Raw genomic sequence first — 27,997 nt, forward strand, 5'->3', positions numbered from 1 at the left:
CTCAGCTTTCCAACTCCCTCAAGCAGCAGAGACGATGGCCGAGTGGGTATTATCGCTAGACTATTAATCCAGAAACTCACCTAATGTTCTGGGGACCCAGGTTCGAATCCCACCGCGGCAGATAGTGGAATTTGAATTCGATTAAAAAAATTAAGAATCTACTGATGACCATGAAACCATTGTGGGAAGAACCCATCTGGTTCACTAATGTCCTTTAGGGAAGGAAATCTGCCGTCCTTACCCGGTCTGGCCTATATGTGACTCCAGAGCCACAGCAATGTGGTTGACTCTCAACTGCCCTCTGAAATGGTCCAGCGAGCCACTCAGTTCAAGGACAATTGGGGACAGGCAGTAAGTGCTGGCCCAGCCAGCGACCTTCATGTCCCATGGATGAATAAGAAAAAAACCCCATATAAATCAGAGCAGGTATGTTTTTGATAGTTACAATGATCTTTTAAATCCTCAACTAACACCTCAGCCTCATAAGACAGCAAATTTTAGTTTCAACATTTATCCCCACTTTATTTTTATAAGCTTATTTATTAGTGTCACAAGTAGGCTGACATTAACGCTGCAATGAAGTTACTGTGAAAATCCCCTCGTCGCCACACTCCGGCACCTGTTCGGGTACACTGAGGGAGAATTTAGCACGGCCAATGCATCCGAACTAGCACGCCTTTCAGACTGTGGGAGGAAACCGGAGCACCCGGAGGAAACCCACGCAGACACGGGGAGAACGTGCAAACTCGGCACAGACAGCGACTCCAAGCCGGGAATCGAACCCGGGTCCCTGGCACTGTGAGGCAGCAGTGCTAACCCACTGTGCCACCGTGATGCCCACTTATTCCTTCAGGAGTGTTCTTCCCAAATGGTCCTTGGCTCAGGGTGTGCTGAGTCATCCTGAGAGGTTTCGTTGGTAATTGGTTGTCAGTTTGTCTTTGTCTTCGACCCTTGGGGTGGAGGAGAGGGTGAGGGGAGTTGGTTCTGGATGGTGAAGGGTACGGGGAGGGAGGGGGGTGGTGTCCAGGGAGAGGAGGCAGGTCCGAAGTGTAGTCAGAACAGGACTGTGACTGAGCTGTTGCCATTATTCTGAACCGTGCGCTAAAGCCAACTGAGCTACTCGGCTCCCGGTTTAAGATATAGGAGCAGAATTAGGCCATTCAGCCCATCGAGTCTGCTCCGACATTCCATCATGGCTGATAAGTTTCTCAACCCCATTCTCCCACCTTTTTCCCATAACCTTTGACCCCCTTACCAATCAAGAACCTATCTATCTCTGTCTTAAATACACTCAATGACCCGGCCTCCACAGCCTTCTGCGGCAATGAATTCCACAGATTCACCACTCTCTGGCTGAAGAAATTCCTCCACATCTCGGTTCTAAAGGGTCGTCCCTTTACTCTGAGGCCGTGCCCTCGGATCCGAGTCTCTCCTACTAATGGAAACATTTTCCCCACGTCCACTCTATCCGGGCCTTTCAGTATTCTGTAAGTTTCGATGAGATCCCCCCACCCCATCCTTCTAAATTCCATCGAGTATCGACCCAGAGTCCTCAGACAATCCTCATATGTCAAGCTCTTCATTCCAGGGATCATTCTTGTGAACCTCCTCTGGACCCTCTCCAAGGCCAGCACATCCTTCCTTCGATATGGTGTCCAACAATGCTCACAATATTCCAGCGGTATATTGAAAGAAATATTGGCCAGGATTCACCGACCTTGCCCTGGGCTGGGATTCTTCAGTCCACAGAACCATAGAACCATAGAAAATTACAGCTCAGAAACAGGCCTTTTGGCCCTTCTTGTCTGTGCCTAACCATTTTTTGCCTAGTCCCACTGACCTGCACTTGGACCATATCCCTCCACACCCCTCTCATCCATGAACCCATCTAAGATTTTCTTAAGTGTTAAAAGTGACCCCACATTTACCACTTTACCCAGCAGCTCATTCCACACTCCCACCACTCTCTGTGTGAAGAAGCCCCCCCTAATATTCCCTTTAAACTTTTCTCCTTTCACCTTTAACCCATGCCCTCTGGTTTTTTTTCTCCCCTAGCCTCAGTGGAAAAAGCCTGCTTGCATTCACTCTATCTATACCCATCAAAATCTTATACACCTCTATCAAATCTCCCCTCAATCTTCTACGCTCCAGGGAATAAAGTCCCAACCTATTCAATCTCTCTCTGTAACTCAGCTTCTCAAGTCCCGGCAACATCCTTGTGAACCTTCCCTGCACTCTTTCAATCTTATTTACATCCTTCCTGTAACTAGGTGACCAAAACTGTACACGATCCAAAACTGTACACAATCCAAAACTGTACACAATCCAAAACTGTACACAATCCAAAACTGTACACAATCCAAAACTGTACACGATCCAAAACTGTACACAATCCAAAACTGTACACAATCCAAAACTGTACACAATCCAAAACTGTACACAATACAGTGTTCAGTCCTGTTGCAGTGAACAGAGATCTGGCTGAGCACCAAATTCTCCATTCTTGCTGGCATCGGTGGTGGAGCGTGCGAGATCGGGGAACTTTGGTCGACCTCTGGGCACCTTGCCTGCCTACAGAGACTCACTTGTTATTGTAGAATCGAGGGACGGAATCTTCCCTTTTTTTGACAGAGTGGCACGAACGGGTGGGAAAAACAGCGTGGAAGCTGCCAGCCTCATTGGCGCCTTTCCCCGCCATATTTTACGGCCGAAAGCCAGAAAAGAGTGAAGGGGTGGATTTCAGAATGTAACATGTTAATCAGGCACTGGCGTGACAGTAACTTAAGTTTTAAAAGATTGGAGTGCTGCTTTGAAAGGGCCCACCTAACCCCACCACAGAACACACCCCCATGGAACACTCCTCCCCCCCAACCGATGGAACATTTCCCCGCCCTGGCGTGGAACATCCACCCTCCCTCCCCCTGGCACGGGACGCCCCACCACCCCGGCACTGTCCCCTGGCACTGTCACCTGGCAGTGCCCTGGGGCAATGCTGGGCATCTCTCTCTCCCCCCTGAATGGTGCACCCACCTGAACTAAGATGCAAATCTATTGCAGTGGGCTTCCCCACGTCGGGACTCCTATTGGGTCATTGGTGGAGGGTGAGTTGGGGGGGGGGGGGGGGGTGTTGGGGAGGTGGCAGTCGCAACAGGAAATCAGGGCGGCACAGTGGCACAGTCTGCTTCCTCACAGCGCCAGGGACCCAGGTTCGATTCCCAGCTCGGGTCACTGCCTGTGTGGAGTTTGCACGTTCTCCCCGTGTCTGCGTTGGTTTCCTCCGGGTCCTCCGGTTTCCTCCCACAATCCGAAAGACGTACATTGGCCGTGCTAGATTCTCCCCCAGTGTACCCGAACAGGCGCCAGAGTGTGGCGACTCTGGGATTTTCACAGTAACTTCATTGCAGTGTTAATGTAAGCCTACTTGCGAGACCAATAAATAAAAATCCCGCCGGTGTAAATCATGCTTTGGGATTCTCGTGATATTTTACACCCCCTTTGCGATTGGGCCATAGAATCTTCATAAAATGAGGTTATTTGACTCATTGTGACTATCCTAACTCTTCTAAAAAAACTACCCAAATCCTCCGACTCTCCCATGTAGAGAGTCCCTTCTCGATTCTCGGTTCCTTTACTCACCATCTCTAATTCCTTTTCGAAAGGTGCCATTTAATCTTGTTCCACCTCCATCTCAGGATTCTGATATCTCACTGTGCAAAAACCATTTCTCCTTTCTCCTCCCCTTCTCCCTTGTCCAGGTGACCAAAAACTAAATTCCCCCTCAGTGTTCCCCAATAGGCACCGGAGTGTGGCGACCCGGGGATTTTCACAGTAACTTCATTGCAGTGTTAATGTGAGCCGACTTGTGACACTAATAAAAAAAAGTCCGTTGGATTCTCCTCTGAGAGGAAGGGTTATGGGGTCACTTGCGAAAGGGGGCACAGTGCACAGGACTAGTCATTCCCTGTGATCCCTGGCGTTCTGTATCATGTCCGCCATTGAGGGATTGCTACATTGTCAAAAAACACCCTCATCAACCTTGAATGTTTCCCTCTCCATGTTCAACTGGATAATAAAGATTTCAGGGGATGATTTTCCATTGGAATTCTTGGGCATTCCATTGGAAACATAGGCAGAAGAGCAGCTGAAACTCCACAGAAAGTGAGTCACGACAAATGGCTTTATCTAAAGGGTCCGCGGTGGCTCAGTTGATAGCTCTCATGCCTTCTGACTCAGAAGGTTTGGAGTCCCATACCCCACCTGAGGGAACTGGAGCAACACGTCTTCATAATTTAACCCCGGTGTCATGGAAAATCAGGCAGGTTCTACATTCCACAGATGATTGGCCTTTCCAGGCTGTTAGAGAGTTCCTACCCCACAGAAATAGGCCATTCGGCCCACTATGTCTATGCCCACCATCAAATAACAATTCGTGCTCATCCCGTTTCCCAGCACTAGGTCCCATAGCCTGCTATGACTTGGCGATTTAAGTATTCATCCACTTGCTTCTGAGAGTATCTGCCTCCACCACCCTTCTCCATAGAATCCCTAAAGTGCAGAAGGAAGCCATTCGGCCCATCAAGTGCACCAAATCTCCGAAAGAGCATCTTACCCCGGCTCACCCGCCTGCTCAACACCGTAACACCACGCATTTAGCATGGCCAATCCATCTAACCTACACATCTCAGGACACCAAGGGGCAATTTAGCATGGCCAATCCACCTAAGCAGCACATCTTTGGACACTAAGGGACAATTTAGCATGGCCAATCCATCTAACCTACACATCTCCGGACATCAAGGGGCAATTTAGCATGGCCAATCCACCTAACCAGCACATCTTTGGACACTAAGGGGCAATTTAGCATGGCCAATCCACCTAACCTGCACATCTTTGGACACTAAGAGGCAATTTAACATGGCCAATCCACCTGACCTGCACATCTTTGGACACTAAGGGGCAATTTAGCATGGCCAATCCATCTAGCCTGCATATCTTTGGACAGTAAGGGACAATTTAGCATGGCCAATCCACCTAACCTGTGCATCTTTGGATACTAAGGGACAATTTAACATGGCCAGTCTCCCTAACCCACAACTCTTTGGACAATAAGGGGCAATTTAGCATGGCCAATCCATCTAGCCTGCACATCTTTGGACAGTAAGGGACAATTTAGCATGGCCTGTCCACCTAACCTGTGCATCTTTGGACACTAAGGGACAATTTAACCTGGCCAATCCACTTAACCTGCACATCTTTGGATACTAAGGGACAATTTAACATGGCCAGTCTCCCTAACCCACAACTCTTTGGACACTAAGGGGCAATTTACCATGGCCAATCCACCTAACTTGCACATCTTTGGTTACTAAGGGAGAACTTAGCATGGCCAATCCACCTAACCTGCTCATCCTTGGATTGTGGGAGGAAACTGGAGGTCCCGGAGGAAACCCATGCCAACATGGGAGAACGTACAAACTCCACACAGACAAGGCCAGAATTGAACCCGGGCCCTTGGCGCTGCGAGGCAGCAGTGCTAAGCACTGTGCCACCGTGCCACCTTAGGACGGGGGTGCTCAGGCAGCGCGTTCGATATTTCCACCACCCTCTGGGTTGAAAGACCTTTCCTCAGATCCTACTCCAAACCATTTGCTCCTCAGTTTAAACCTCTGCTCTCTGGTCTTGATTCCTCTCTCATGGGGGAAAAGATTCTTACCATCTAACCCACCTCTCAGAATTTTGTATACCTCTATCAGATTCCCCCCCCCCCCCCCACCCCCCCTCAACCTCCTCTGCTCCAGGGAAAACAAACCCAGCCAGGGCGCCGGATGAGCAAGTTGCTCCAATAATTTCAATCAAATTTGATGTGCTTGCCTGTAGATTACTCCCTGACCTCTGTTTCGCAATGTTCTCCTGCTGAGTTACGCAAACACGTTGCATAACTGTCCGGATCCCTCACTTCTCGTAATTGCGTTTTGAAGTCTTTTTCATATGCAACCCTTGTATTGTACAATAACAAAGTTCTAACGCATGTCCTTCCGGTTGTGGCAAAACAGGATATCTTGTCCTGAGCCATTGCCTGAAACATCTCCCTGGTGCATGCAACAAGTCCTCCGGTGTGCAAGTTCACTCGGTCAAAGCAGCAGATACAGATCAGTGCATCTCAATGCATCAATTCTATCCAAAAAAAGTGCGCTTAAAAAGGGAGGCGATGGTCTAGTGGTATTATCGCTGGACTATTAACCAGAACTCAACTAATGTTCTGGGGACCCGGGTTCGAATCCCGCCACAGCAGATGGTGGAATTTGAATTCAATAAAAAATATCTGGAATTAAGAATCTACTGATGACCATTGTCGATTGTCTGAAAAACCCATCTGGTTCACTAATGGGGCAGCACGGTGGCATAGCACTCACAGCACCAGTATTCGATTCCCGGCTTGGGTCACTGTCTGTGTGCAGTTTGCACGTTCTCCCCGTGTCTGCGTGGGTTTCCTCCGGGTGCTCCGGTTTCCTCCCAAAGACGTGCTGGTTAGATGCATTGGCCGTGCTAAATTCTCCCTCAGTGTACCCGAACAAGGGCCGGAGTGTGGCGACTAGGGGATTTTCACAGTAACTTCATTGCAGTGTTAATGTAAGCCGACTTGTGACACTAATAAATATACTTCCAAATTTGAAACTTTAATGTCCCTTTAGGGAAGGAAATCTGCCGTCCTTACCCGGTCTGGCCTACATGTGACTCCAGAGCCACAGCAATGTGGTTGACTCTCAACAGCCCTCCAAAGGCAACTAGGGATGGGCAATAAATGCTGGCCCAGCCAGCGACGCCCATGTCCCACGAATGAATAAAAAATGTTTGATCATCACTTTTGCAGTGGAGATTAAAAAGACTGGATGAGAACAAAATCTACCTCCATCCTCTCTCTACAGGCCTGATCATCCTCAACACCGGTGCCCCACAAGGCTGTGTTCTCAGCCCCCGACTATACTCCTTATACACCAATGACTGTGCGGCCAAATTCCCCTCCAATTCCATTTTCAAGTTTGCTGACGACACCACCGTAGTGGGTCAGATCTCAAACAATGATGAGACAGAGTACAGGAATGAGACAGAGAATCTGGTGAACTGGTGCGGCAACAATAATCTCTCGCTCAATGTCAACCATACGAAAAAGCTATTAATTGGCTTCAGGAAGCATAGTGGAGAACATGCCCCTGTCTACATCAATGGGGACGAAGTAGAAAGAGTTGAGAGTTTTTAGCTGTCCAGATCACCAACAACCTGTCCAAGGGCGGCACGGTAGCACAGTGGGTTAGCACTGCTGCTTCACAGCTCCAGGGACCTGGGTTCGATTCCCGGCTTGGGTCACTGTCTGTGTGGAGTTCGCACATTCTCCTCGTGTCTGCGTGGGTTTCCTCCGGGTGCTCCGGTTTCCTCCCACAGTCCAAAGATGTGCGGGTTAGGTTGATTGGCCATGTTAAAAAATTGCCCCTTAGTGTCCTACGATGCGTAGGTGAGAGGGATTAGTGGGTAAATATGTAGGGATATGGGGGTAGGGCCTGGGTGGGATTGTGGTCGGTGCAGACTCAATGGGCTGAATGCTCTCTTTCTGCACTGTAGGGTTTCTATGATTCTCTGATTTCTATGGTCCCTCCATGCCGACTCTATAGTTAAGAAAGTCCACCAATTCCTCTACTTTCTCAGAAGACTAAGAAAATTTGTCATGTCAGCTACAACTCTCACCAACTTTTACAGATGCACCATAGAGAGCATTCTTTCTGGTTGTATCACAGCTTGGTATGGCTCCTGGTCTGCCCAAGACCGCAAGGAACTACAAAAGGTCGTGAATGTAGCTCAATCCATTCCATAAACCAGCCTCCCATCCATTGACTCTGTCTACACTTCCCGCTGCCTCGGCAAAGCAGCCAGCATAATTAAGGACCCCACGTAAATCGGACATTCTCTCTTCCACCTTCTTCCTTCGGGAAAAAGATGCAAAAGTCTGAGGTCACGTACCAATCGACTCAAGAACAACTTCTTCCCTGCTGTCATCAGACTTTTGAATGGACCGACCTCGCATTAAGTTGATCTTTCTCTACACCCTAGCTATGACTGTAACACAACATTCTGCACCCTCTCCTTCCCTTCTCTATGAACGGTATGCTTTGTCTGTACACCGCACAAGAAATAATACCTTTTACTGTATACTAATACGTGTGACAATAATAAATCAAATCAAATCAGATAATCACATGACAAAATAATGATTAGAAATGCCCAAATGGGTTGGAGGAAGGCAGACACTGCTCCTCTGAAGACTGTGCACAGCCAAAGCAACCTGTAATGACCTCAACGAGGCCCATGAGGTAGGCCTCTTAGAGTATGAGCTTCCTGATTGAGGTAATGATTGCCTGCCCAATCAGGGAGCCTCGCCTCTGTATATATATGTATATATATTGAGGAGCGTCTGGGCTACTGACACTCTGGATTCTGAATTTGCACCTAATGTGCTCTTAGGAGTGGAATTGAGTTTATAAATAAAGGGAATCTGGTGAACAGACACCGGCCTCTGAGGGATTATTTCACAAATTACGTCAACCAAGGGAACCAAAATGTTTCATCAGAGTTAAACATTCAAACAAGTAGCAGGAGAAGGCCACCCGGCCCATCGAGCCTGCTCCGCCATTCAATAACATCATGACTGAACTGACTGGAACCTCAACCCCACATTTCTGCCGACCCCTCATGACCTTTCACCCCCGATAACCTTTCACCCGCTCGTTAGTCAAGAGTCTGTCTCGCTCTGCCTCAAAAATATTCAAAGACTCTGCTCCCACTGCCTTCTGAGGACGAGAGTGTTCCAGACACTAACCACCCTCTGAGAGAGAAAGCTTTTCCTTGGCCGGGATTATCCGGTCCCGCCCGCGGCTGGGATTATCCGGTCCCGCCGCTGTGAATGGGGATCTGGCTGAGCGCCCAGTTCTCCATTCTCGCTGGGCGTACAACATTGAAGAACTCCACCTCTCATCTCCGTCTTAAATGGGCGACCCCCTTAATTTTAAACAGTGAGCCCCCTAGTTCTAGATTCTTCCACAAGAGGAAACATCCTCTCCACGTCCACCCTGTCAATACCCCTCCGGATCTTAAAGGTTTTGATTAAATTGAGTCTCACTCTTCTAAACTCCAGTGGATACAAAGCCAACCTCTCCAAAATTTCCTCATAAGACAACCTGCCCATTCCTGGGCAGGTTTGGTAAACCTTCTCTGGATTGCTTCCAATGCATTCACATCTTTCTTTAAATAAATAGACCAATATTGCACAGTAATCCAGATGTGTTCGAATCAGTGCTCTGTATAACTAAACGTGTAACCTCCCTACTTTAATATTGTATTAGCTTTCCTCATTACTTATTGTACCTGCGTACATTTTTTGATTCATGCACTTGAACACCCAGATTCCTCTGCATCTCAGAGCTCTACAATCCCTCACCATTCAGATAATGGGGGGAGTTTTCCCATCCCGCCCGCCACGGGAATCGTAGCGGACGGGGTGGAGGCGGGGGGAGGGGGGGACCGTGCATCCGTCTGTTTGAACTTAGGAATGAATTGTATTCTCTTTATTTTTCTACAGCTCCAGATTTTTGTGAATTGGAAAAGGGTTGTCCCAATAACACCAAATGTTACTCAAAAAAGAAAAACTACGTCTGTGTCTGCATTGATGGAAAGAAACTTGGCGCCACATCCTGCATCGGTAATGGACTGCTTGGTTCAGGTTTATCAACACTGGATTAACTGGATTGAAGTTTTAGGCGCACAGAGAAGGAGGAATTTCCAGCTCTAACCTTTAAAAATGGCCGCCCGGATGTCAGTGGGATGGGGTGGACTTGAATGGGCGTGGTGGGGGGGGGGTGGGGTTGGGGGGGGGGATGGTGGGTGACTCGGAAGATGTGATGAGGCCTATCTTGGAGGCTCCGGTCCTGTGTCCAAAAATAAAAAGTAATGATTGAAACATAAAGCATCCCTCAAGGCACCTACACTTTAAAAAAAAATCTTTAAATAAAAGCTGTTTAGACCTTTGAAAAAGACATATTTGGAGTGTTAAAACTAAGATTGCTGGCTATTTCACTCTGTCCATTAATATTAGCCCCAGGGTTTCCATTACTAGATTAGCGCTGCGTCCCTGCAGTATCCATCCATTATCACAGCGGGGTGCCTGCCATTTCACAGTTAGAGTGACAGGTACAAGTGGTTATAGGCTCTCTACCCTCAATGGCCTCTCATATCCTGTATTACACCCCGTCCCTTTCCTCCACCTATCCTCAATGGCCCCTCATAACCTGCGCACCATCCCATCTCATCCCACCTATCCTCAATGGCTCCTCATAACCTGCGCACCATCCCACCTCATCCTTCCACCTACCCTCAATGGCCCCTCATACTCTCCATGCCAACTTCAATGCCCATTAATCCAGTTTGCATTTTGTACAGAATAAATTAACCTCATAGTAAAAATGGCATGTACGAAAAGGCTTTTAAAAAAAGCCATTCACTACTTTGGTTCAACGGCTGTTACTATAACCCTCTAAAAGTGTCAATCAACCAGTCTTTTAAAATATCAATCGCAGAAACAATAAGCACTTGATACCTTATTATTCCATGTAGATAAACATAAAGCCATTGACAAAATAGATCAAATAAAAGGCTTCAATAAGTGATGCACTATCAATCAAGCAAAGACTAGTTTGTGTGCAAGAACAAATAGGCTTTTATTAGCAAAAGACTTGGAGCACACAAGGGTGGCATGGTGGTTAGCACTGCTGTCTCATAGAGCCAGGACCTGGGTTCAATTCCGGCCTTGGGTGGCCGTGTAGAATTTGCACGTTCTCCCCGTGTCTGCGTGGGTTTCCTCCGGGTGCTCCATTTTCCTCCCACACTCCAAAGATGTGCGGGTTAGGTTGATTGGCCGTGCTAAATTATCCATTGGTGTCAGGGGGACTAGGATGGTAAATATATGGGGTTACAGGGATAGGGCCTGGGTGGGATCATTATTGGTGCAGGTTCGATGAGCCAAGTGGCCTCCTTCTGCACTGTAGGGATTCTATCATAGTACAGGAAGAGGCCATTCAGTCCATCAGGGTCTGTACCGACTGTGTGAAGGAACTACCCCTACTGTCCGATTCCCTTGCCCTTTCGTAGTTACCTTCTTCCGTCAGGAATGCACCCAATCCTCATTGGGAATGTGCTATTTGGTCAACTTCCGGCACCCCAACTGGCTCATCTCTCGCCATGCCACCATGTCTCCTGGTTACCAAGTCACCTGAAGGAACAGTGACTTGCGGGGATCAATGGGAGATCTTCGCGTCTAGAAACATGATCTTGCGCGAGATGGATTGGCCCTTGGGAAGTGATGATCTCAATTCTCTTCATTGCTTGGGAAAACCTTTAAGATGAAGCCCAGCTGATTAACTGTTGGATTGTGTTTCCTTTTTAGAGATAGACTGCCCTTCAATCAAGAAAGATATTAACTCTGAAAAGTGCAAGCCAGATCGGGTATGTCACTGATGTGCTTATGATCGATTCTGTGTCTATGTATATTTTATCCAGCCCTTTGCTCAGGCTTCTGATTCATCTCTGTTGAGTATCTTGGCCAACACTTTTTTTTGCTTTGTTCATGGGATGTGGGCGTCGCTGGCTGTACCAGCATTTATTGCCCATTCCTGAGGGCATTTAAGAGTCAAACACATTGCTGTGGCTCTGGAGTCACGTGTAGGCCAGACCGGGTAAGGACGGCAGATTTCCTTCCCTAAAGGACATTAGTGAACCAGATGAGTTTTTCCGACAATGGTTTCATGGTCATCAGTAGATTCTTAATTGTATTGAATTCAAATTTCACCATCTGCCGCTGTGGGATTCAAACCCGGTTCCCCAGCACTTCGGAAGGGGTGCAGAGGAGGTTCACCAGGATGTTGCCTGGGATAGAACGTTGAAGTTATGAGGGGAGATTGCGTAGGCTTGGGTTGTTCTCTGGAGCAGAGAAGACTGAGGGGTGATCTGATTGAGGTGTTCAAGATTATGAGGGGCCTGGACAGGGCGGATAGGGAGCAGCTGTTCCCCTTAGTTGAAGGGTCAGTTACAAGGGGACACAAGTTAAAAGTGAGGGGTGGGAGGTTTAAAGAACAAAGAACAAAGAACAAAGAACAATACAGCACAGGAACAGGCCCTTCGGCCCTCCAAGCCCGCGCCGCTCCCCGGTCCAGGATTGAATCCTGAATCCAGGATCCCCACCCAATTTTCCAGCCTATCTACATACCAATATCCTATCCACCGAGCTGTCCCTCACAGCTACGATGCTTTGTTCATTACAACCTATTAACTTACCCCCACCCCCCCATTCCAGACCATGTGATCTCCAGGGAGAGGCGAAAACCCAGAGTGAAAAACCCCAGGGCCAATATGGGGAAAAAAAAATCTGGGAAATTCCTCTCCGACCCCCTGAGGCGATCGAAACGAGTCCAGGAGATCACAATGGCCCCGATCGGAAAATGCTTCCCAACCCTAGTCATTTCCACTTCCACGAACACCATATGAATCCCCTGCCCCCGAGACAGGTTCCCAACTATCCGCAGTCTCACTCTGTACTGGCACCAGCAAGATGATCGTAGAATGAAGCCTTGAAACGAGAAACCAGGAACAATTAGCCCGCGCCGCTCCCTGGTCCAAACTAGATCACTCTTTTGTATCCCTCCATTCCCACTCCGTTCATATAGCTGTCTAGATAAGTCTTAAACGTTCCCAGTGTGTCCGCCTCCACCACCTTGCCCGGCAACACATTCCAGGCCCCCACGACCCTCTGTGTGAAATATGTCCTTCTGATATCTGTGTTAAACCTCCCCCCCTTCACCTTGAACCTATGACCCCTCGTGAACGTCACCACCGACCCGGGGAAAAGCTTCCCACCGTTCACCCTATCTATGCCTTTCATAATTTTATACACCTCTATTAAGTCTCCCCTCATCCTCCGTCTTTCCAAGGAGAACAACCCCAGTTTCCCCAATCTCTCCTCATAACCAAGCCCCTCCATACCAGGCAACATCCTGGTAAACCTCCTCTGTACTCTCTCCAAAGCCTCCACGTCCTTCTGGTAGTGTGGCGACCAGAACTGGACGCAGTATTCCAAATGCGGCCGAACCAACGTTCTATACATCTGCAACATCAGACCCCAACTCTTATACTCTATGCCCCGTCCTATAAAGGCAAGCATGCCATATGCCTTCTTCACCACCTTCTCCACCTGTGACGTCACCTTCAAAGATCTGTGGACTTGCACACCCAGGTCCCTCTGCGTCTCTACACCCTTTATGGTTCTTCCATTTATCGTGTAGCTCCTCCCTACATTATTCCCACCAAAATGCATCACTTCGCATTTATCAGGATTGAACTCCATCTGCCATTTCCTTGCCCAAATTTCCAGCCTATCTATATCCTTCTGTAGCCTCTGACAATGTTCCTCACTATCTGCAAGTCCTGCCAGTTTTGTGTCGTCCGCAAACTTACTGATCACCCCAGTTACTCCTTCTTCCAGATCATTTATATAAATCACAAACAGCAGAGGTCCCAATACAGAGCCCTGCGGTACACCACTAGCCACAGGCCTCCAGCCGGAAAAAGACCCTTCCACTACCACCCTCTGTCTTCTATGACCAAGCCAGTTCTCCACCCATCTAGCCACCTCCCCCTTTATCCCATGGGATCCAACCTTTTTCACTAGCCTACCATGAGGGACTTTGTCAAACGCTTTACTAAAGTCCATATAGACAACATCCACGGCCCTTCCTTCGTCAACCATTTTGGTCACTTCTTCAAAAAACACCACCAGGTTCGTGAGGCATGACCTCCCTCTCACAAAACCATGTTGACTATCGTTAATGAGTTTATTCCTTTCTAAATGCGCATACATCCTATCTTTAAGAATCTTCTCCAACAACTTCCCCACCACGGACGTCAAGCTCACCGGCCTATAATTACCCGGGTTATCCTTCCTACCCTTCTTAAATAACGGGACCACATTGGCTATCCTCCAATCCTCTGGGACCTCACCTGTGTCCAGTGACGAGACAAAGATTTGCGTCAGAGGCCCAACTATTTCACCTCTCGTCTCCCTGAGCAGCCTTGGATAGATTCCATCAGGCCCTGGGGATTTGTCAGTCTTTATATTCTCTAACAAACCTAACACTTCCTCCTTTGTAATGGAGATTTTCTCCAACGGTTCAACACTCCCCTCCGAGACACTCCCAGTCAACACATCCCTCTCCTTAGTGAATACCGACGCAAAGTATTCATTTAGGATCTCCCCTACCTCTTTGGGCTCCAAGCATAAGTCCCCACTTTTGTCCCTGAGAGGTCCGATTTTTTCCCTTACAACCCTTTTGTTCCTAACGTATGAATAAAATGCCTTGGGATTCTCCTTAATCCTGTCTGCCAAGAACATTTCGTGACCCCTTTTTGCTCTTCTAATTCCCCGTTTGAGTATTTTCCTACTTTCATTATACTCTTCCAGAGCTCCCTCCGTTTTTAGCTGCTTGGACCTAACATACGCCTCTCTTTTCCTTTTGACCAGTCCCTCAATTTCCCTGGTTATCCACGGTTCTCTAATCCTACCCTTCCTATCCTTCTTTTTTACAGGCACATGCTTGTCCTGTAGCCCTAACAACCATTCCTTAAAAGACTGCCACATACCAGATGTGGATTTACCCTCAAACAGCCTCTCCCAATCAAGAGCTGCCAATTTCTGCCTGATCCCAATAAAGTTAGCCTTCCCCCAATCCAACACCTTACCCTTGGGACACCACTCATCCTTTTCCATCACTATCCTAAAGCTAACAGAATTGTGGTCACTATTTGCCACATGTTCCCCGACCAAAACTTTGAAGACCTGACCGGGTTCATTCCCCAGCACCAGGTCCAGTATAGCCCCCTCTCTAGTTGGGCTGTCCACATATTGTTCCAACGAACCCTCCTGTACACATTTTACAAATTCCTCCCCATCCAGAGTCCCTGCCCTCAGCGATTTCCAGTCTATACCAGGGAAATTGAAGTCTCCCACTACAACAACCCTATATTTCCTGCACCTATCCAGTATCTCCTGACATATCCATTCTTCCACTTCCCTTGGGCTGTTGGGGGGCCTGTAGTACACCCCCAACATAGTGACTGCGCCTTTCCTGTTTCTAAGCTCCACCCAGAGTGACTCGCTACACGACTCCTCCGAATTGTCCTCCCTCTGCACCGCTGTAATATGCTCTCCAACCAATACCGCTACTCCCCCACCTCTTTTGGCCCCTCCTCTGTCTCGCCTAAAACACTTGTACCCTGGAATATTCAGCTGCCAGTCCTGTCCCTCTTTCAACCAAGTCTCCGTCACCGCAACCACATCCAAATTCCTCGTGCGCATTAAGGCCCCAAGTTCGTCTGTTTTACCTGCTACGCTCCTTGCATTGAAGTATAAGCACTCCAGACCCCCAGGCTCAGTGAGGTCGTCCTCCCCCAGAGTGCTCTTCTTCTTTGCCAGCCTTGTCCCAGCCCCAAGCTCGTCCCCAGCCACCACACTTATAGACCTAATAGTTTGATCCCCACCCCCCTGCCACACTAGTTTAAACCCCCCCGAACTGCATTAGCAAAGCTCCCAGCCAGGATATTTGTGCCCTTCCAACTTAGTTGTGACCCCTCCCTCTTGTACAGGTGCCATCCTCTCCTGAAAACCTCCCATTGGTCTATGAAAATAAAGCCCTCCCTCCTGGACCAGTCCTTTAGCCAGGCATTCATTTGAACCAACTCCCTATTCTTATCCTCACTGGCACGAGGCATTGGGAGCAGCCCAGAGATGGCCACCCTAGTGACCCTACTTTTTAACCTATTTCCCAACTCCCTGAATTGCTCCCTTAGGACCCCCCTACTCTTCCTATCTACGTCATTTCCACCAATGTGTATAATGACATCCGTTTCTTTATCTTCCCCTTTTAAAATGCCTCCTATCCGCTCGGAGACATCCGTGACCCCAGCACCAGGTAGGCAGACTACCATCCTGGAGTCCCGTTCGCCCCCACAGAATCGCCTGTCTGTCCCTCTAACTGACGCATCCCCCACCACTATCGCTCTCCTAACCCCTCTCTTCCCTTTCCGGGCCACAGAGCCTGACTGTGTGCCAGTGACCTGGTCACTGTGGCTTACCCCTGGAGAGGCACACTCCTCCACACTATCTAAAACAATGTACCTGTTTTGGAGTGGGACAACCACAGGTGACCCTTCTTCTAACTGTCCACTCCCCTCCCCTCTCACACCTGTCACCAAGCCCTTCCTATTTTGAGACACCTCTGGAGACCTCCCTTGTACTTTACCCTTCTGCCCTTTACTCCTCCTAACTGTGACCCACGTGTCATTCTCCCGATGCTCCGGTGTAACTAGTTGCCTATAACTGCTGTCAATTTTTCTCCCATTTTCCCTGATTAGGCTAAGGTCAGCGATCTGCAGCTCCAGTTCCCTAACACGGTCTCTCAAGAGCTGCAGTTCCACGCACCTGGCACATATGTGAACCTCTGGGAAGCTCGGTGTTTGCAGAAACTCCCACATCCCACATCGGAAGCACTGAACTGGCCGATCAGTCATACCTGCCCTTATCCTTTATAGGGTTGGGTAAAAAATAACTAGCCTTGCCTTGCCCTTTTAGCCCAAGCCCTGTGAGCCAAAGCCTTTATAATGCACACTCTGCTCCCCACTCACTCCACTGCCCGCTCCCGACGCTGCCCGCTGTATAGTGCAGACGGCTTTTTATGCTCCCGACGAACCCCCCAAGTAACTGCCTTTTATTCTAAGACTCAACCTCCCAGAATCCCCTTCAGCTGACCTCACTTCCTCAATTCAAAACCCTGAAAAAAGCCCGCGAAATATACTAGGAATACCCTTAAATGAATAAATGAATAATTAAATCACTTCTTAGCTTACTCTCAGCACTCCTGCTAAGACTCTCTCCCCCACTCTCACTCCAGTTAAACAAAGAGATCGAACCCCCCAGGTAACTGCCTTTTATACTAAGTTTAGGGGGGATTTGAGGAAAATCTCTTTGACCCAGAGGGTGGTGAGGGTCTGGAATGCGCTGCCTGGGAGGGCGGTGGAGACGGGATGCCTCACATCCTTTAAAAAGTACCTGGATGAGTACTTGGCACGCCATAACATTCAGGGCTTTGGGCCAAGTACTGGCAAGTGGGATTAGGTGGGCAGGCCAGGGCATTTCATGCATCGGTGCAGACTCGATGGGCCAAAAGGCCTCTTCTGCGCTGTAGTGATTCTGTGAGTGGGAGTTGAACCAGACGTGAGACCACCTTGGCCCTGGCTTGTGAGTAGAAATTGCCCACCGATCAGTTAACAAATAACGCAGAGCAAACTGAGAGGAAATGCAACAACATAAAACTCCCCAGCTTAACCAGAACTCAAGAACGGAAGCCAAGTAAAGACGGCAACCACAGTTAAGGTGGGGCAGGGTGAAATTCAGATGCCCAGGGAACCCACATGAAGAGGATGAACAGGTCGTGTAAGCAAACAAAGCACTAAAGCCATCAGAAATATGCAGCAATAGAATTTATTCACAATCTGTTTCAGTTTAAATGCAGATAAATGTACAAAGCAGACGTGGCTGGAGATTTGTTTTGCAGTCAACATTTTCTGAGAGCCACTCTGATCTCCCAGTTGGTAAAGAAAGATGCATCAGAGTCTTAGATGGTCCAATCAATGGGTTATGTTTGTATATGCTATGCAGTGTTGGTAGGGCTCCTGAGTTGGAGATGTGCCAACTTGGTATTGATCCACATCCTGAGCTAATGGCCCTTCTTGGAAAGTACAGAAAGATTTCAACATTGTGGACGGCACGGTAGCACGGTGGTTAGCACTGCTGCCTCACAGCATCAGGGTCCCGGGTTCGATTCCCGGCTTGGGTCACTGTCTGTGCGGAGTCTACACGCTCTCCCCGTGTCTGCGTGGGTTTCCTCCGGGTGCTCCAGTTTCCTCCCACAGTCCAAAGATGCGCGGGATAGGTTGATTGGCCGTGCTAAATTGCCCCTTAGTGTCAGGGTAAAATAAGTTGGGTTACAGGAATAGGGCCTTGGTGGGATTGTGGTCAGCGCAGACTTGATGGGCCAAATGGCCTCCTTCTGCACTGTAGGGATTCTATGAACATAGTGGACTCTGACGAAGGGTCATCCAGACTCGAAACGTTGGCTCTATTCTCTCCCCACAGGTGCTGGAAGACCTGCTGAGATTTTCCAGCATTTTCTATTTTTGTTGGGAACTCCACTACCTGGAGGTTCCCCTCCAAATCACTCACCATCCTGACTTGGAAATATATCGGCCGTTCCTTCATCGACACTGGGTCCCTCCCTAACTCCAGAGATGTGCGGGTTAGGCTGATTGGCTATGGTAAATTGCCCCTTAGTATCTGGGTAAATACGTGGTGTTACGGGGAGAGGGCCTGGGTGAGATTGTGGTTGGTGCAGACTCAATGGGCCGAATGGCCTCCTTCTGCACTGTAGCATTCTGACAGCGCCATTGGTGTTCCTACACCACATGGACTGCACCAGTTCAAAAAGACAGCTCACCACCACCTTCTCAAGTGTAGGTGGATAAATGCTGGTCTAGCCAGCGATGCCCGCATGCTGCAAATACATTTTTTTAAAAATCCATCAAACTTCCTCTTGGAGCTTGTGGTAGCCTGGCCCCTTTAAGGGCGTTCCACACATTGGGGCTGGACCCAATGCAGTGTTGAGACGGGAAGCTGAGCCAATCGGGAACAAGGGTGCGTGTCCTGGATCGAGGAGGTCCCGTGGTTGGAGCCTGGAGGGAGAGTTGTGTAGTCGCATTGTCAAATCTGTCTAATCTTTTGTTGTAAATACATTAGTTATTGATGAACAAATCTCTTGTCATCTTGAGTCACATTGACTTGCCCTTGATTTATTACAGAATGTTTGTGGCGCAGTGGGTTAGTGTCCCTGCCTCTGAACCAGAAGCTCCGGGGGTTCGAGTCCCACCCCAGGGCTTGATGTCCAAGGAAGGTGCGTTTATAACGTGGCCAAACAGGTTGAGTGTCAACCTGCAAAATCCTTCCAAACGCGCCAGTGGCTGGTGGTACGAGGGGGAGAGACTCCTGGTCAGCCACGCTTGATGTGGAGTGGTGCCCCTCAAGTTTGCACTTTCTCCCCGTGTCTGTGTGGGTTTTCTCCGGGTGCTCTGGTTTCCTCCCACACTCCAAAGATGTGTGGGTTAAGTGCATTGGCCATGCTAAATTGCCCCTCAGTGTCCCGGGATACGTAGGTTGGAGGGATTAGTGGATTAAATATGTGGGATTACTTGGATAGGGCACGGGTGGAATTGTGGTCGGTGCAGACTCGATGGTCCAAATGGCCTCCTTCTGCACTGTAGGGTTTCTATGTTTCCCTGATCAGCCGACCATTTTATGTCCGTGGCTTCCCCCTGAGTTTGTGACTGTCCTAATCCTGCATCTAGGACTCAGGTTTGTTGAAGTCTTTCATTAACATTTGCACCACATCCCCTTTTCTGCTGTGCCCACAATGCATATTGAAGAACATAAGAAATAGGAGCAAGTGTAGACCATTCGGCCCCTCGAGCCTGCTCCTCCATTCAATGCCGGATTGCCTCCTCCGTTTCTCTCTTTCACACTTCATCCCCCTATCCCTTAATTCCCCTGGAAACCAATCATTTTCCGATCTCAACACTGAATATACCCAACGGCAGTCCCAGGGAATTGAGAACTCCAAAGATTGATAACCCTTTGAATGAAGACATTTCTCTTCATCCCATTGAAAAATGGCCGACCTCTCAACCTGAGACTACGTCCTCTAGTTGTAGAGCTAACAAAGCCCCTTCTTAAAAAGTACTGTGCCATCTTTCCAGAGGCCAGTTTAGTCACCCTTTGCTACCCTGTCCACTGCGCATTTGGTGGAATATATTGAGTATCTCGGTCAAAGGGCTTGCACAGGCACAATGGGCTGAATGGCCTCCTGTTGAGCTGTGTCATTCTGTGATTGTTATTTTATTCCCTCCTGTAACAATGTAATGCCGATCTATCTCCTTCAAATAGAACATGGAGCTCACTACTATGTGCCATTCCCTCAGTTTTGTAAAAAAAAGTTAAAAGTTAAAGTTTATTAATTAGTCACAAGTAGGCTTACATTAACACTGCAAAGAAGTTACTGTGAAAGCCTCCTAGTCGCCACACTCCGGCGCCTGTTCGGGTACACTGAGGGAGAATTTAGCACGGCCAATGCACCCTAACCAGCACGTCTTTCAGACTGTGGGAGGAAACCGGAGCTCCCGGAGGAAACCCACGCAGACACGAGGAGAATGTGCAGACTCCGCACAGGCAGTGACCCAAGCCGGGAATCGAACCCGGGTCCCTGGCGCTGTGAGGCAGCAGAGCTAACCCACTGTGCCACCGTGCCCCTGAAATGTTTTGATTTGATTTGATTTGATTCGATTTATTATTGCCACATGTATTAGTATACAGTGAAAAGTATTGTTTCTTGCGCACTGGACAGACAAAGCATACTGTTCATAGAAAAGGAAAGGAGAGAGTGCAGAATGTAGTGTTACAGTCATAGCTGGGGTGTAAAGAAAGATCAACTTAATGCAAGGTAGGTCCATTCAAAAGTCTGACGGCAGCAGGGAAGAAGCTGTTCTTGAGTTGGTTGGTACGTGACCTCAGACTTTTGTATTTTTTTCCCGACGGAAGAAGGTGGAAGAGAGAATGTCCGGGGTGTGTGGGGTCCTTAATTATGCTGGCTGCTTTTCCCCGAGGCAGCGGGAAGTGTAGACAGAGTCAATGGATGGGAGGCTGGTTTGTGCAAAAAACCCAAAAATGACCCTGAACTGAGAGGATTCAACTATCGGGAAAGATTGAACAAGCTGTGGCTCTTTTCTCTGGAAAAGGAAACTTGCAAAGTGATCTAATAACGATCTTTAAAAATGTGAGGGGGATTCAGCATGGTCGATGTCCCAGAAGGTCTCTCTGCTGGTGAAGGAATTAACACACATGCGTATCGAGGGAGGCCGTGGCTCAGTGCTATTGTCATTGGCCTAGTGATCCAGAGGCTCAGCGTAATCCTCTGGGAACACGGGTTTGAATCCCACTACCTGATGAAATTTCAATTCACAAAAAGTCTGGAATTAAAAACGTCTACTGATGACCATGAATCGATTGTCGGAAAAACCCATCTGGTTCACTAATGTCCCTTTAGGGAAGGAAATCTGCTGTCCTTACCCGGTCTGGCCTACATATGACTCCAGAGCCACAGCAATGTGGTTGACTCTCAACTGCCCTCTGAAATGGCCAGTGGTCACACCCTACTTGGGTGAGCAGTTTTGGACCTCATACCTAAGGAAGGATGTCCTGGCCTTGGAGGGAGCCCAGAGGAGGTTCACATGAATGATCCCAGGAATGAGGGTTCATTATATGAGGAGCGGTTGAGGACTCTGGGTCTGTACTCGATGGAGTTTAGAAGGATGAGGAGGGGATCTAATTGAAACTTACAGAATACTGCGAGGCCTGGATAGAGTGGATGTGGAGAGGATGTTTCCTCGAGTGGGAGAGACTAGAACCTGAGGGCACAACCTCAGAGTGAAGGGACGCTCCTTTAAAACTGAGATGAGGAGGAATTCCTTCAGCCGGAGAGTGGTGAATCTGTGGAACTCTTTGCCACAGAGGGTTGTGGAGACCAGGTCGTTGAGTGTCTTTAAGACAAAGATAGATAGGTTCTTGATCAATAAGGGGATCAGGGGTTATGGGGAGAAGGCAGGAGAATGGGGATGAGAAAAATATCAGCCATGATTGAATGGCAGAGCAGACTCGATGGGCCGAGTGGCCTAATTCTGCTCCTATGTCTTCTGATCTTATGGACTAAACCACTTAGATTAACAAATGCCAACGATACCCACATCCAATAAATAAAAACCAGGGGCAATGCCTTTACTCAAGTCAGCGCGTGGAACTCGGGGAGTCATTGAGAATTATTAGCCAGGATTTTCCACTCCCTTTGTGGTTTATTCGCCATTAGCCATTGCGCAGATCTTTTGGTCCCGCCGCTGCCAACGGAGTTTCCCATTGTTCGCACTCTCCACTGGCGGACAACCTGACAAGAGATCCCACTGGCGAATGGCCAGAAAATGGCCACCCATAGTATAGATGCATTTAAGGTTAGATATATGCGGGAGAAAGGAATAGAAGAACTGGGTGGGATGATATAAGGTGGGCGAAGGTTCATGCAATGCAAAACCCAGATGGGCCGAATGGTCTGTTTCTGTGCTGTACCTTCGCTCTGGGAGGAATTATCCCATGGCGGGCGGAGGGGGAGGGGGTGGGGGGGTCGGGGGGGGGGGGTTGCAGGGACGGACTATGCAAAGTTCTGTTGACCTTGGGCGGGATTTTCCGGTTTTGGGGTGAGCGTGGCCAGATAATTCCGCCCTGTACGTTTATTGTTTAAGCCTCTGGTCAGACCCCATTTGGAGTATTGTGAGCAGTTCTGGGGCCCCGTATCTAAGGAAGGATGTGCTGGCCTTGGAAAGGGTCCAGAGGAGGGTCACAAGAATGATCCCTGGAATGAAGAGCTTGTCGTATGAAGAACGGTTGAGGACTCTGGGTCTGTACTCGTTGGAGTTTAGAAGGATGAGGGGGGATCTTATTGAAACTTACAGGATACTGCGAGGCCTGGATAGAGTGGACGTGGAGAGGATGTTTCCACGAGTAGGAAAAACTAGAACCAGAGGGCACAACCTCAGGCTGAAGGGACGATCCTTTAAAACAGAGATGAGGAGGAATTTCTCCAGCCAGAGAGTGGTGAATCTGTGGAACTCTTTGCCGCAGAAGGGTGTGGAGGCCGGGTCATTGAGTGTCTTTAAGACAGAGATAGATATGTTCTTGATTAATAAGGGGATCAGGGGTTACGGGGAAAAGGCAGGAGAATGGGGATGAGAAAAATATCAGCCATGATTGAATGGCGGAGCAGACTTGATGGGCCAAGTGGTCTAATTCTGCTTCTATGTCTTATGGTCTTATTTGGCACTGCTGCCTCACAGCGCCAGGGACCCGGGTTCGATTACAGCTTGGGTCACTGTCTGTGCGGAGTCTGCACGTTCTCCCTGTGTCTGCATGGGTTTCCTCCGGGTGCTCTGGTTTCCTCCCACAGTCCGAGAGACGTGCTGGTTAGGGTGCATTGGCCGTGCTAAATTCTCCCTCAGTGTTACCCGAACAGGCGCCGGAGTGTGGCGACTAGGGGATTTTCACAGTAACTTCATTGCAGTGTTAATGTAAGCCTACTCGTGACACAAATAAATAAACTTTAAAACTATCTTGACGTATCCATAATCTCCAATCATATCTCCAACCAGATAATTGTTCAGTTGCTGTTTTCATTAAGTGTACAGCTCCAGGGAAGACATTCGTACCTGCGTTTATGTTCCATCTTTATCCAATCCTATCTCTTTCTTAAAGTTTAAAAGTTTAAAGTTTATTTATTATTGTCACAAGTAGGCTTACCGAGGGGTGATGGGAGAATTGGATTCAATGCAAAGGTATAGACTTCACTACCATGGCCCAATGGGGGAATGGATTACTTTTGACATGTGGCTTCAGCATGCAAACCCTCTCTCTCAGAACCAAGCTAACACACATCTGGATGTCACACTTGAGGGGCGAGTTGGTTTTTAAGTTTATTAGTGTCACGAGTCGGCTGACATTAACACTGAAACTGAGTCACTGTGAAATTCCCCTAGTCGCCACACTCCGGCGCCTGTTCGGGTTCACTGAGGGAGAATTTAGCACGGCCAATGCACCCTAACCAGCACGTCTTTCGGACTGTGGGAGGAAACTGGAGCACCCGGAGGAAACACATGCAGATACTTTATTTATTTATTAGTGTCACAAGTAGACTTACATTATTACTGAAACGAAGTTACTGTGAAAATCCCCTAGTCGCCACACTCCGGCGCCTGTTCGGGTACACTGAGGGAGAATTTAGCACGGCCAATGCACCCTAACCAGCTCGTCTTTCAGACCTATATCTTGGATATAAGTTGATCGAGCTTTGCCATGAATGAATTCATGAGTTAATAAGTTCATCAGACATAGGAGCAGAATTAGGCCATTCGGTCCATCGAGTCTGCTCCGCCCGTCGAATAATATGAATGGTGGAGCAGACTTAATAGTGGACTGAATCAGTTGAGTGCCAATTGCTGTTGCTGGGTGCCCGATCCATGTTAATTGGGTTGACGTGAGAGTTTCACCTCAGACTTTTCACTTTTTATGCTTAATTTGTCCCCCATGTTTAGAAATCTTCGAAAGGAACCAATTTCTTCTGTTCAGTCAGTGCTTGGACTGCAACCATCAATAAACATTGTGAAGATTATAAAAGGAATGTCAGCAATGTCACGGAATTTTCACTGGCGGTGAGTCAAATCTATATCTCATTCTGTCATTCGGGCATTCTGTCTTATTAAGGACATCCCGATAATTGATACTAGACTGATTCCTGGAATGGCAGGACTGACATATGAAGAGAGACTGGGTCGACTGGGCTTGCACTCACTGGAATTTAGAAGAATGAGAGAGGATCTCATAAGGGTGGCACGGCGGCACAGTGGTTAGCACTGCTGCCTCACAGTGCCAGGGACCCGGGTTCGATTCCCGCCTCAGGTCACTGTCTGTGCGGAGTTTGCACGCTCCCCCGTGGGTTTCCTCCGGGTGCTCCTGGTTCCTCCCATACTCCAAAAGATGTAGGTTGATTGGCCGTGCTAAATTGCCCCTTAGGTAAATACTTGAGATTGGTGTTCATTAACAGGGGGTTGGAGTTTAAGAGCCGTGGGGTTATGCTGCAACTGTACAGGACCTTGGTGAGACCACATTTGGAATATTGTGTGCAGTTCTGGTCACCTCACTATAAGAAGGATGTGGAGACACTGGAAAGAGTGCAGAGGAGATTTACCAGGATGCTGCCTGGTTTGGAGGGTAGGTCTTATGAGGAAAGGCTGAGGGAACTTGGGCTTTTCTCTTTGGAGCGGAGGAGGTTGAGAGGAGACTTGATAGAGGTTTATAAGATGATGAGGGGGATAGATAGAGTGAACGTTCAAAGACTATTTCCTCGGGTGAATGGAGCGATAACTAGGGGGCATAACTATAGGGTTCATGGTGGGAGATATAGGAAGGATGTCCAAGGTAGGTTTTTTACTCAGAGAGTGGTTGGGGTGTGGAATGGACTGCCTGCAGGGATAGTGGAGTCAGAAACTTTAGTAACATTTAAGAAGCTATTGGACAGGCACATGGAGTACTTCGGGATGATAGGGAGGAAATAGCTTGATCTTGGTTTCAGACAAAGCTCGGCACAACATCGTGGGCCGAAGGGCCTGTTCTGTGCTGTACTGTTCTATGTTCTATGATGCGTAGGATTGTGGTGGATGCAGACTCGATGGGCCGAATGGCCTCCTTCTGCACTGTTGGGATTCTCACAGAAATGTACAAAATCCTGATGGGACTGGACAGGCTAGATGTGGGAAGAGTGTTCCCCGATGTTGGGGAAGTCCAGTACTAGGGGTCACAGCCTATGAATAAGGGGTGAGCCATTCAGGATTGAGATGAGGGAGAACTTCTTCACTCAGAGAGATGTGAAGCTGTGGAATTCTCTCCCACAGAAAGCTGTTGGGGACAGTTCGTTAAATATGTTCAAGAGGGAGCTGGACGTGGCCCTTGTGGCCAAAGGGATCAAGGGGGTGTGGAGAGAAAGCGAGAGTGGGATACTGAAAATGCATGATCAGCCATGATTATATTGAATGTCAGTGCAGGCTTGATGGGCTGAATGGCCTCCTCCCGCACCTATTTCCTATGTTTCTATGATACTATCCTCCCAGGGCCACAGTGGCTCTTTAGTGACTGTCCTGTAGGGCGTGTGGAGTGTTGAACTGAAACTCCAGTCAGTGAACTAACAAAGCAAGGAAAAATGTTTTTAACTCTACTGGCCCAAACCGCCGAGTGCTGGGACAAGCTCAGGCAAGTCTGAGTGAGTCCCCAACTCGGCTCCCAATTGGACCAGCGGGTCATGTGACGCTCTAAGGGAACTGCACCTTAAAGGGCTACAACATCACACAGAGTCAGAGAGAGACAAGCACTTCTTTGGAGGGTGGGTACTAGTAGTGGACCATTCAGCCCCTCGAACCTGACCTGCCATTCAATGCGACTGCTGCCTCTGCGACCTAACTTCATGTATCTGCCTTCACCCCACATCCCAAAAATCTATCAATCTCAGATTAACCACTAATTTAGCATCGATTGCCATTTGCTGAAGGAAGTTCCAAATGCCTTTCACTTTGCACTTGCTTCATGAGGGTCTTGACTCAAGTATTTGCACTCATGTCCACTATCCTTGGCTCCTCCACCATCTCCTCTCTATCTGTCCTATCTAGCTATCCAAACTATCTCCTCCAACTCCATTTTCAAGTTTGCTGACGACACCACCATAGTGGGTCGGATCTCAAACAATGATGAGACAGAGTACAGGAACGAGATAGAGAATCTGGTGAACTGGTGCGGCAACAATAATCTCTCCCTCAATGTCAACAAAACGAAGGAGATTGTCATCGACTTCAGGAAGCGTAAAGGAGAACATGCCCCTGTCTACATCAACTGGGATAAAGTGAAAATGGCTGAGAGATTCAAGTTTCTAGGTGTCCAGATCACCAATAACCTGTCCTGGTCCCTCCACACCGACGCTATAGTTAAGAAAGCCCACAAACGTTCTCAAGAGGTGGAGGAAATTTGGCATGTCCTCTATGACACTCACCAACTTTTACAGATGCACCATAGAAAGCATCCTTTCCGGATGTATCACAGCTCGGTATGGCTCCTGCTCTGCCCAAGACTGCAAGAAACTACAAACAGTCGTGAATGTAGCCCAATCCATCACGCAAACCAGCCTCCCATCCAATAACTCCGTCTACACTTTCCACTATCTCAGGAAAGCAGCCAGCATAATCAAGGACCCCACGCACTCCGGACATTCTCTCTTCCACCTTCTTCCGTCGGGAAAAAGATACAAAAGTCTGAGGTCACGCACCAACCGACTCAAGAACAGCTTCTTCCCTGCTGCCGTCAAACTTTTGAATGGACCTGCTTTGTATTAAGTTGATCTTTCTCTGCACCCTAGCTATGACTGTAACACTGCATTCTGCACTCTCTCTTTTCCTTCTCCCCTATGTACTCTATGAACGGTGTGCTTTGTCTGTATAGCGCAAGAAACAATGCTTTTCACTGTATAATAATACATGTGAACATTATTGTAGCAGTGGCTAAGTTCAGCTTCCCTTCTCATTCCTTCACCCCTCACAGTCCAGGGCTTCCCTCCTCAGTAGCTCATACAAGCCTCTCATTTTCAAACTGATCCAGCCAACGCTCTGGGCGAAGGAACACGTGAGCTGTGTTCCTCTTATCATCTTCATGTGTGCTTGAAGGAAACACATAGCCCTTTCCTGAAGGATCCTCCACCTGTAAGCAGCCATCGATTGGCCAGGCTAAATTGCCCCTTCGTGTCAAAAGATGTGCAGGTTAGGTTGATTGGCCATGCTAAATTGCCCCTTAGTGTCCAAAGATGTGCAGGTTAGGTTGATTGGCCATGCTAAATTGCCCCTTAGTGTCCAAAGATGTGTGAGTTAGGGGGATTGGCCATGTTAAATTGGCCCTTACGGTCAAATGATGTGCAGGTTAGGTGGATTGGCCATGCTAAATTGCCCCTTAGTGTCCAAAGATGTGTGGGTTAGGTGAATTGGCCATGCTAAATTGCCCCTTAGTGTCCAAAGATGTGTAGGTTAGGTAGATTGACCATGCTAAATTGCCTCTTGGTGTCAAAAGATGTGCAGGTTAGGTAGATTGACCATGTTAAAATACCCCTTAGTGTCCAAA

The 27,997-nt window shown here is 48.3% G+C and overlaps 1 protein-coding gene across 1 annotated transcript in view; it reads left to right on the forward strand.

Moving 5' to 3' along the window:
- LOC144507665 (adhesion G protein-coupled receptor E5-like) overlaps positions 1 to 27,997 on the forward strand; it is a 75,517-nt gene that overhangs the window by 1,481 nt on the left and 46,039 nt on the right. Inside the window, exons 3-5 of the mRNA XM_078234822.1 lie at positions 9,629 to 9,748; positions 11,489 to 11,547; positions 24,382 to 24,498. Coding sequence (XP_078090948.1) covers positions 9,629 to 9,748; positions 11,489 to 11,547; positions 24,382 to 24,498 — 296 coding nt within the window. The remainder of the gene's footprint in view (positions 1 to 9,628; positions 9,749 to 11,488; positions 11,548 to 24,381; positions 24,499 to 27,997) is intronic.

The sequence above is a fragment of the Mustelus asterias genome, chromosome 19, assembly GCF_964213995.1.
Source record: "Mustelus asterias chromosome 19, sMusAst1.hap1.1, whole genome shotgun sequence".
Lineage (NCBI taxonomy): Eukaryota > Metazoa > Chordata > Chondrichthyes > Carcharhiniformes > Triakidae > Mustelus > Mustelus asterias.